General features: G+C 33.6%; 1 protein-coding gene across 1 annotated transcript in view; it reads left to right on the top strand.

Moving 5' to 3' along the window:
* The first annotated feature begins 565 nt into the window (after positions 1-565).
* Positions 566-11,103, top strand: part of Kat6a (lysine acetyltransferase 6A) — a 102,601-nt gene continuing 92,063 nt past the window's right edge. Inside the window, 1 exon segment of the mRNA XM_015506223.1 lies at positions 566-1,490. Within this exon segment, the coding sequence (XP_015361709.1) occupies positions 891-1,490 (600 nt within the window). The 5' untranslated portion in view covers positions 566-890.

Raw genomic sequence — 11,103 nt, 5'->3', positions numbered from 1 at the left:
CATACTAGGTAATTTTCAATGTAATAAGGTAATAATGTACTTATGAACTTGTCCTGTGAAACTTGCATTTATTATTTCTTTTAATATCTGAAGTAGTTAGATTTTTCTCAGTGGTTTTCTGCCTATCTTATTTGACTGTTTTTTGTTTTTTTTTTTTAATCTACTGTCTGGAATTTTGAAAGATGAAAGATTCACTCTTACTTTCATTACAGGATTCTTTCTACTAATCCAGATACTTGTTGAAGTGCTGAATAGTTTCTTGGGGAAAGATGTCAAGCAAGAGTTGAAATTCATAGACTGGTGAGCAGAGATGGCGGAGTACAGGATAGCTATCACTCCTCTGGTTAGTTGTAGCCTAAGGTCATTCGTAGAACATCCTGTTTTGTTTCCTCATTGTGTTATATCTACTCATCTCTGTTTTTTCTTTTTATCCCAATGATTTACATACATGGTTGTTTTAGAATGTTAAACACTTTGCTATTTGATTGCTTTAAAAGATTCTAACATTTCAATTATAACATATTTCTAGAATGGGCCTTGATAGAAAATTATCATTGTTTTGTTTTTCAGGCATAGGATGCACATTTTTTGCTGTGAACCCTGAGAATGAGATGTATGGAGTCCTTGCAACATTATGAAGAGATCCATGTTTGATACTATTGAGAAAGCGGGAAGTTTGAAGACATTTCTAATAACCAGTTGTTTTGGTTTCTAAAGTAAAAGTGGGAATGCAGTCTGTTTTGTGAAAGGAGGAAGGACTCAGGCCAGAAAACCTGTATGCTATGGTTAACTGGTTCCCAGCCTCCGAAAATCTTGTTTTCCATGGTGTAACACTTACTCAGCATCAGGATAAGGGATAACGACTCTATGGATATACAAAATCCTTCACCATGGTAAAACTCGCTAACCCGCTGTATACCCAGTGGATTTTGGAAGCCATCAAAAAAGTGAAGAAGCAGAAACAACGTCCTTCAGAAGAAAGGATATGCAATGCAGTATCTTCATCCCATGGCTTGGATCGGAAAACTGTTTTAGAACAATTGGAGTTGAGTGTTAAAGATGGAACCATTTTAAAAGTTTCAAACAAAGGACTCAATTCCTATAAAGATCCTGATAATCCTGGGCGAATAGCACTTCCTAAACCTCGAAACCATGGGAAATTGGATAATAAGCAAAATGTGGATTGGAATAAACTGATTAAACGGGCATTTGAGGGCTTGGCAGAGTCTGGTGGCTCAACTTTGAAAAATATTGAACGCTTTCTGAAAAGTCAGAAGGATGTGTCTGCATTATTTGGAGGCAGTGCTGCCTCTGGCTTTCACCAGCAGTTCAGATTGGCTATCAAACGCGCCATTGGTCACGGCAGACTCCTTAAAGATGGACCTCTTTATCGGCTTAACACTAAAGCAACGAATGCTGATGGGAAAGAGAGTTGTGAGTCTCTTTCTTGTTTACCTCCAGTGTCACTGCTTCCACATGAAAAGGATAAGGTAAGAATGGTATATGCATCAGTGTTCATAGAGCTCATGTTATAGGATGCCACAAATTCACATTTCTAGGAAGTTTGAAGTTACATTCAAGTTTGGGGAACTTTTATGGAGTGATCCTGCTATTTTTTAATTTATAAGTTCTAACTGTGAGAACTTAATAGATGCTAATTGTTCTGATACTTTGAAGTTTTTGAAGCCTAAGATTCAAAGTGTAGAGTGTTGATCTACCTTAAAGGACATAGTTGTATTATAATTTAAAAGTGGCATGCAGCTTTAAACTTTTAATTTTTTCTTTGTGGTACTGGGATTGAACCCAGGGTTGTTCTACCATTGAGCAGCCCTTTTTATTTTGAGACAGGGTCTCACTAAGTTGCCCAGGCTGGCCCTGAACTTGTGATTGTCCTGTCTCGGCCTCTTGAGTAAGTGGAATTACAGTCATATGCCATCATGCCCTGCACAACTTTAAAAGTTTTAAGTAAAAAGATTCTTACAGTACCTTATTTCTGGAAGTTGATGAGCAGCCAATGCCGGTGACAGGAATTTGGAAGAAGCAGATGAACCCCCCCCCCCTTTTTTTTTTTCTTTTTTCCGTTTTAAGTTGTCACTAGACAGGAATGAGATGGATTCTCATGACCCATAGCATGAGCTAAGCAAATTTAACAATTCATATTTCTATTGTTTACATTATAACTTTCTGTTATGTAATATGGCTTTGATGATGATGATGATGTCCTAAATATTATTATTTATGACAGTTACATGTGACAGGACTATAATATCCTATATTAGAAAGGTTCCAGAGAGTTGGGAATTTTACTGCACAGATGGAATACTTACTCTGTTGTGTGTTATTCTGTGATGTTGTGTGGCTGAAAGTATGTCTTTTTAACAATAAATTTTGGCCTTTAAATTTGGGGATGATAAGAATTTTATTAGTTGCTATTTTTTTAATTGAACTAGTGTTTTAGCTGCTCTGAATTGTTCTTTGGAGATTGATAGTACTTTAAGTTGTTACACCTTTGTGTATATTAGTAACCTTTGTTTTACTTAAGATCATGGAGCTATTTTTACTATGAAAGATTGTATGTATTTGAAAATATTTTGAGATTTTTATTATTGTCATTATGTCTGTAGATTTTTGTTCAAATAACAATTGAAAATTAATAATACTGTTCTTCAGTGAAATTCTTAGAGATCTATTTTAGGGTTCAGTTTTTCCTGTGAACTTTTCACAGGTCAAGCATCCATAGTCTGAAAGGAGCTCCACCACTGAGTTATAACACCAGCCCCAGATATTTTAATTTTAAAAATACTAGTCACACTTAAAATGTCAGAAGTGTATATTTTTAAAAGATAGTCAATTTGGTTAAATACAAAGTAAGTTCAAGTTCTAGATCCCTAGAACTTTGGTTTTGGAAGTGACCTTGAGAACCATCTAACAATCCTCATTTTGCCACAGAGCTGGGGACCTCTGCTGAGGCCATTGCACAGTATCTTTGCATTAAAAAAAGTTTAATTCAGTAGAATTTTGCTTTGGTTAGGAATACCTGTATGGCTACATAGCTCAAATATGTAGTATAGTTAACTGAAGTTACCAAATTTGGGATATAAATTTGGGATATAAAATGGAGTTTCTTTGAGTAGACTTCTATGTGTACTGATCTCCTTGGATTTCATGATAATAATTATGAATTTGGAGTTTATGAGATCTGTTCTATTTTTTAAAATGAAATCTTATTTGCAGTAGTGAATTTCCTGACTTTCCCAAAAAATGTGAAAAACCCACATTCAGAATCATAATACAGTGAACTCTGGGGGAATTATTTCACCTTTGAACTGGTTATATATATCTGTTCCTCTTATTGTTATTTTGACCAGTTTCCTTCCTCTCCTTGAAACTACCTAATCACTTCCTATTAGGAATTGATTGACTTGTGGTTATGAACCTATATAGTTTCAACAGATAAAGCAAAAGAAAAAAACTGCAGTGTATTTGAAAGTGATGGAGAAAGGAAGGTATAGGCTAGAAGTAGTTTTACTTTTCGACATTCATTAATCTAGCACATAGTTGTTGAGCACCTACTGTGACCCAGGCACTCTGCTTGAAACTGATTTGGCTTTATTTTCTCTGGAATGTTAATGTTATCTATTGGTCTGGTCATCTGTTGGGTTAGAGATGAAATTCAAGGACTATTTGGAGTGACCTGAGTAAGTTTCTTTTTACTTTTTCCTGTTCTAACTGTTCATTTTGTGATATTAATCTTTGGAAGGAACTATGATTGTATTTAGATTTTTCAGCATCTAAGAGGTTTTTGTTTTTTAGGGGGAGAATATGTAGAATATTCTTAAGAGGTGTTATAAAGTCTCTTGAAGTTTAGTATTATTTTACATTGAAAAGTAGTGAGGAGAACCTGTGGTATACTGTGATTTAAAAGTTTTATCCATGTTATATGGGGAATTTATGAGCTAGCTTTAGGTATGATAGTTTATGGTGAGGTAGTTTATTTAACCTAAATGAGTGTTTACTATATGCAAGGCATTAATTTAATACTGTTCAGTAGTTCCTTTTGTCTATGGGGTTCACTTTCCAAAACCCCTGAAACTAAAATTGGTATTAAACCCTATGCAGATGGTCCTTGACTTACCATAATTTGACGAATTTTCTATTTTGACAATGTCTTGAGTGGGATTAATTGTAAATGTGGTTAGGAATTTGACTCAGCAGACTTGTTCTTTTTTTAAAAAAAAAAACAACTCATTTAATGATGCACGTTCAGTAGAAAGTATACTTTGAATTTTGAATTTCAATCTTTTCCTAGGCTGTGGGTTACAATACTGTGTTGTAATGCAGAGTGGCAGCTTATGCCCTAGCTCCCAGTCAGCCAAGTGATGCTGCAGGGAAACAACTGATACTCTATAGTGCATTGTGTTGCTAAAGTGTCTTGTTTGGCAGGTTAGATATATGAAATGCATTTTCAATTTACAGTATTTAAATTTACCATTGGCTTATAGGGACTTAATCCCCGTTGTAAATTGAGAAGTGTCTGCATGTACTATCTTTTCTATACAACCTATGATAAAGGTTTATTTATAAATTAGGCATAGGAAGAGATTAATAGCAATAATTAATAATAAAATAGACCAATTATAACAAAATACTATAATAATGTTATTTAAAATTTATGAATTATTTGTTTCTGGAATTTTCCATTTAATATTTTGGGCTGCAGTGGATGATGAGGAACTGAAACTGCAAAAAGCAAAACAGTGGAGAAAGGGGGACTAATGTATACCTGTTAACTCATTTCATCCTCATAAAGCTAACATTGATATGTACCAACAATGAAGTTGGTTCTGTTGTTTTATAGTTGAAGAAAATGAGGCATAAAAGAGGTTCAATAACTTGTCCACGTAACACTAATATGATTGATGTCCCAGCAAAGCTGGGATTTGAACTTTGGCAGTCTGGCTCCAGAATCTTTGTATTTGTAACAGGTATACCTATCACCTCTGGAGAGTCATATCTAAATATTTATCACAGCACTAAAGTATAGTCATGTTAACATTAACTGATACCCTCTTCCCCTCTTTTGCTGTTTGTGACCCTTATTTTCTTTTTCTGTTGTGGAACAGATTTCAAAACTGACTTAGGACTATTAATATTAAGAATGTATCAGGAACCAAAGATTATGAATAAGCTAGTTTATATACTTGAAGTTCAGAAAACATAATTTTCATCAGTGTGAAATTTTATTTTTTCTTAAAGGTGATTTCTGTGCTTACTAATTTTCATTTCAATTGTTGCTAAAGTTTTCTGACTTGGGGATTCGTCACATGACTGTAATAGGGTGGTTTAATTTGGGGCAAAATATTGTGTTTCTTGAGTTATGGGATTTAGGAAACGAAGATAGTGTATAATTGCTTAAATAGCTACTTCTTATACATTTCTTTTTGAAATATAGATATTACTATAAGATAATTTGTTCATTTCACATATTTGTTGTTCAGCAAACATTTGAATGCCTGCCATCTGTAGTGCGTGTAGGATTTAGGTCCTTTGAGTGATTAAGGCAGATAGAATACAGATAGGAAATACACTTTTGGGGAACCCCATTTTACATTATAAAATATAACTAAGAAGACATTTAGGATTGTTTTCTCATAACATTGAGGCTTTAATCTTTGAAAAACAATAACTGTGTTTTTGGGTTAAATCCCACTACCCCATTCTGGGGATTGAACCTGGGGTGCTTTACCACTGAGTCACATTTCCAGCCTTTTAAAAAGTTTTGCAGTGGGCTTTCAATTGCTAAGGCTTGCCTCCAACTTGGCCATCCCTTCTGACTTAGCCCTGGAGTTGCTGGGAGTTATAGGCATGCAACACCATACTTCTCTTGGATTAACCTTAATACTACTTGAGATTGTAATAGTTTATTTAAAAAACATATTTCTACACTGGTTGTGGTTTCATTTTACACACTTAGAATAATTTATTTGGATATATTTATACACACATGTACATACATGAATATATGTGTGTGTATAGTTTATGTTCCATATTACTAGGTCCAGAAAATAGAAAAGTATACTTTTATGGTAATCATCTAAATCATTAAAATTTATTCTGTGGAATATTTTGAAACAGAATTATAATTTACTAAAACGTTCTGTTGGAAAGAGAAAATGAGGTATTGACAACTATATTTTCGTTTAGTTACTACCTAGCTAGGTAATCTGGAGTAGATTAAGTGATACATCTCTTACCTTCTATTATAATACATTTTATTACAATGATCTCTTGGTAGAGTCGAGTCCAGATTATTTAGTTTTACTGGAATATGTATTTTATTTTTGGTACCAGGGATTAAACCTAGGGATCCTTAAGCACTGAACCACATCCCCAGTCCCCCTCACCCCTTTTTTTTTTTTTTTTCAAACATAGGGTATCATTAAATTGCTGAGGCTGGCTTTGAATTTGTGATTCTCCTCCCTCAGCCTTTTGAGTCACTGGGATTACAGATGTGTAATTTGGCTTAGAGTATGTCTTTTAAATTCAGGCTTAAGTGAGGTTTTGATAGGAAATTAAAATTTTAGGGTAAAGTTAATGAGAATGAGATATGTGTTCAAGTTACTGAGAGTAAAAGATAAAGTTTTCATTTAGCTGTTTGGAAATGGCCTTTATGCTAAAATTGTGTCACATTTTTATATGTTAGAATAGTGATATTATGTAATAAAATTGTTTATAAATATAAGCTTTGTAATTTCAATTTCAGACATTCTGTTATGATACTTAATTAAAAAGGCAGTGAATAGGAGTTGTCCATGCTATTAAATTCAGGGGTGTGTGGACTGCTTGTTCTCTTAAAAAATAAAAAGCAATCCCAGCAGCTTGGGAGGCTGAGACAAGAGGATCACCAGTTCAAACTCAGCCTCAACATCTTAGTGAGGCCCTAAGCAACTCAGCGAGACCCTGTCTCTAATAAAATATAAAAAAAGGGCTGGGGATGTGGCTCAGTAGTTAAGTGCCTTGGGTTCAAACCCTGTACCCTCCGCGCCCCCCCCCCCCCAAAAAAAAAAGTAAAAAAATAAAAAGCAAAAAATCCTTCTGAAAGTAAAAGATGCTTTAAAAAAAAAAAGGTGAGGATGCAGTGACATGGATAATGTAAATTTTGTAATATCAAGTTTGAAACATAGTAGTCTCAATTTTTCAATGTAATATATGATGTTTATCTTATATCATTGTTTACACCATTTTTGTGTGACCATAAAAATCACTAACAAGTCATTGAGTGGGATTAATTGTAAATGTGGTTAGGAATTTGACTCAGCAGACTTGTTCTTTTTTTAAAAAAAAACAACTCATTTAAAAATAGGTGGAGATGTTTGTTGTAAGTATTTGTTTAAATATTTTTTATAATTATTTAAATTTACTTAAGCTGTGGTTTGTTTAAATATAATCAAACATACAGATACCTTTTGATCTTCTGGTTAGCCTATGAGTTTAGTGATTTTTGATAATTTTAAGCCCATGATACACCCTGAAAGAAAACTTGAACTATTAAAGTCTGGGTTAGACATTATTAATGAAAACTTTTATACCAACCCTGTGCCTAACCTAGTTGTTTATCTCATATTTACAGATTCCATAAATTCTTCAGAAATAGAGATCTAGAAGATCTAAATATTGTGGCCTTTTTTTTTTCTTTATCTATAGGCTAAGGGAATGTAAATAGTTGCTTATAGAAAACTATTTATAGTTAGCACTTGTTAAGGACTAATGAGTTCAGCACTGTTCTAAGTGCTTTAACATATACTTTCTTATTAAAGTTTTAAAGGAACTCTACATGGTTAAGTTTTATAGGTATAATATTTATATAATAGCTCTTTAATAGTAAAGTTTTCATTATGGCTTTTCATTAAAAACCAGATTGAAAATAAATGTAAAGAAAATGCAAGATCATTAAATTTCCTCTTATTCTTCTTTCTTTTTTTTTTAGAGAGAGAGAGAATTTTTTTTATTATTTATTTTTTAGTTTTTCGGCGGACACAACATCTTTGTTTGTATGTGGTACTGAGGATCGAACCTGGGCGCACGCATGCCAGGCGAGCGCGCTACCGCTTGAGCCACATCCCCAGCCCAATTTCCTCTTATTCTTGCTGCCTGACTTTTATGGAATTCATCCTGGACATATGGGCCGGTACTTCTTTTTCACATTACCTTTTCCTTTACTATGAGAACAGATAGATAATAGGAGCTGTGCAAGAATCTGGGGGAAAAATTATATTATTTCAGACCTCTTGATGTACAAGAATCTTATTGACATCCTGTAGATTTTCTTTCTCTATTTAAAAATAATTTGAATATATTTCTACACTGGCTTGGTTGTGTGAGAAGATGGAATCCAGGTATCAACTTTGCTGGTTAAAATAGAACTAGTATTTTTTTCTCCTATTGAACTAGAGAATCTTTTTAAAATTACAATAATGAATACTTTTCATATTCTGATTTACAATCTTGAAAAGAAATAAATATGTTATATATATAGAAATTATTAAGAGCTTCATTCTGGTAAAATTGTTTTACCAGTTGGCTACTTAGAGGTGGAGTCATTTCACAAAGGATTTCAGCAGATGAATTAGACCAGTAGCAACTTCACCCTTCTGCTTGTCCCAGCTGGAGCAGGATTAGGACTGATTCAGCTGCAGCTGGTTCCCAGGAAAATGAAGGCTGTTTCTTCTCTTTCTCTCTCTCTTTTTTTCCTTCTTTGACTGGAAAGTCAGAGTTCCCAACAGATGGCTTTCATCAGCCTTGTACATAACTCTGTAAATTCAAGACCAAAGAATTATTTTCAACTTTATTAGGGAACAGGTGAAGAAATAGTTTGTATTATGGTACTATTTTGTTAAGTGATAAAACTAAGCACAGAGATTACAGAAATGTAGCTTTTAGATTTGTAGAATGCTTTTGTGGGTCAAAGTAGTTTATAACAGCAAATTGGGAAGAGGTAGAAACTAAGAAAATATAAGCCTAGCTGTAGTGTTGATTGAAAGTATATATCATAGCTGAATTATTTACAAAGTATAGATAAATTCTTAGGAGGGGGAAAAAAGGAATGTTCTGCATTTTGTATAGTTTTGAGCCAGTAGTAATCTTGAATCATAGTGATTCTCATCTTCGCGTCACAACTAGGGAAACTGAGAGCCAAAGAGAAGTGTCTTTTCCAATGTCACTCAGCAAGTTGATTACATCTAGGAGAATTTATCAGGTCCTTTTTGATTCTATGCTTTTTTCATTATGCTATAGTATTGTTTTATATTATTAAAAAGCAATTGGTATAAATTAATGTGGTTAGAACTTTCTCCCTTAATGGAAACCACAGAATAAATTCTGGTCTAGAAAATTGTGGTGATTCTGTAAATCATAAATAAAGCCTGTTTCAGTGTTTGAAAACAGCTATACATTCTTGTTAAAAGAGTTGAAACCATATCTTTTTTTTAAAAATCTTTTTCTTTTGGCTCAAATTAAAGGAATTGTAAAGCTTTCCTATGTTTTTAGTTAAGTATTAAAAGAACATGTTGAGTTATCTTGATGCAAGAAAAAGTGTTCTTTGAGTTCTGAAAATATGTCCACTTAAAAATAAGTCTGATTTTTAGTGTGTGTGCAACACACATGACTTCTGAATCATTTGGAAAATTGTTCAGAGCTTAAGATTCTTGAGACTAAGGTAGAGATAGCAAAGTACAACTTTTTACTAATTAACAAAGAAATTTTTATCAAAGCATTAAATATGAGTAGACTAAGAGTGTGTAGTTAAGTGCTCTGTGTATATACTTAATGTCTGGATGGAGTTTGAGAGATCTATAGTATCACCAGTAAACAAATCATATAGGGAAGACAGCAAACAAGAAGTGATTTTTATCTTTATTAGTCTTTTCCACTAGCATTCATCCCCTGCCCTTCTTTTTTTAATATTAGGGATTGAACCCAGGGTCTTTAATCACTCAGCCACATCCCCACCCCTTATTATATTTTATTTAGAGACAGGGTCTTTTTGAGTTGCTCATGGCCTCTGTGAATTGCTGAGGCTGACTTTGAACTCTCCATCCTCTTGCTTCAGCCTCCCCAGCCACTGGGATTACAGGTGTGCAACATGACACCTGGCCTAGTATCCATCTTTATACAATTTCTACTTTGTTGTAAAACTTAGATTTATTACAGTCCTGGCAAATAAAGGTTAAGTTTGAGGACTGTTGTTTGTAAAATTATCAAGTGATTTTTTTTTTAAAGATTTGCTGGTATAACTTAATAAAGAGAAATTAATAGATATAGAAAAAGCCTGGGAACTGAAAAAATAAAATCTTTATGAAATATTTTACTGTCTGAAAGAAGACAGTGGGCACCTATGTGCAGGATAGGTAGATTTCATATATGTAGACATGTTATCAAGCCTGTGTTACAGGCTGATTTTTCCTCTGGGGAATTGTGAACTGCAGTTGACCCTGAGAGCTACTGCTAAATGTGGTTTTCAATTCTTTTAGCTTAGTAAAGTATAGGTTCCTTTTTTTTTTTTTTTTTTTTTAATTATTCTCATCTCTGGCTCCAGTAAGGCATTTAACTTCAGGGTTCTCTAGAACTTGTAGAAGAACTATTGGAAACATTGCTATGTGCATTGAATGTGATGCTGTTCTTGAATGGTTTCCTAGTTTTCTGGGTATCTTTAAATATTTGATTCTTGTTTATATCCTGTTTCACAATTTTCCCTGCCTTATTTACTTAATTTCTTTTCATACCAGCCAGTTTTTCTTTAATTCTGTAACATAAAGCTAAAGCTAAACCTGTTCTTTCTAAAACAGGATTCTTGACTCTTAAGTCCACTTTAGAATCACCTGAGGATCTTTAAAAAATAAATGCAAATTCATTAGACTCTAGCAATTAGACTCAGGTTTTAGAAGGGAGTGTGTGTGTGTGTGTGTGTGTGTTTGTTTTAAACAATGTCTATCTAATGTGCATCTAGTGTTAAGAACCACTGCTCTGATGATGGTTGGAATCAACATCTCTGAAGTGAGAACTGGCTGAGGGAGGCAGGGAATAAAAAGGATGTACTACTTAACA

This window comes from Marmota marmota, unplaced genomic scaffold, assembly GCF_001458135.2.
Source record: "Marmota marmota marmota unplaced genomic scaffold, marMar, whole genome shotgun sequence".
NCBI classification, from domain to species: Eukaryota; Metazoa; Chordata; class Mammalia; order Rodentia; family Sciuridae; genus Marmota; species Marmota marmota.
The sequence above is the reverse complement of the archived record's forward strand: the minus strand, read 5'-3'. Positions and strand labels throughout refer to the sequence as shown.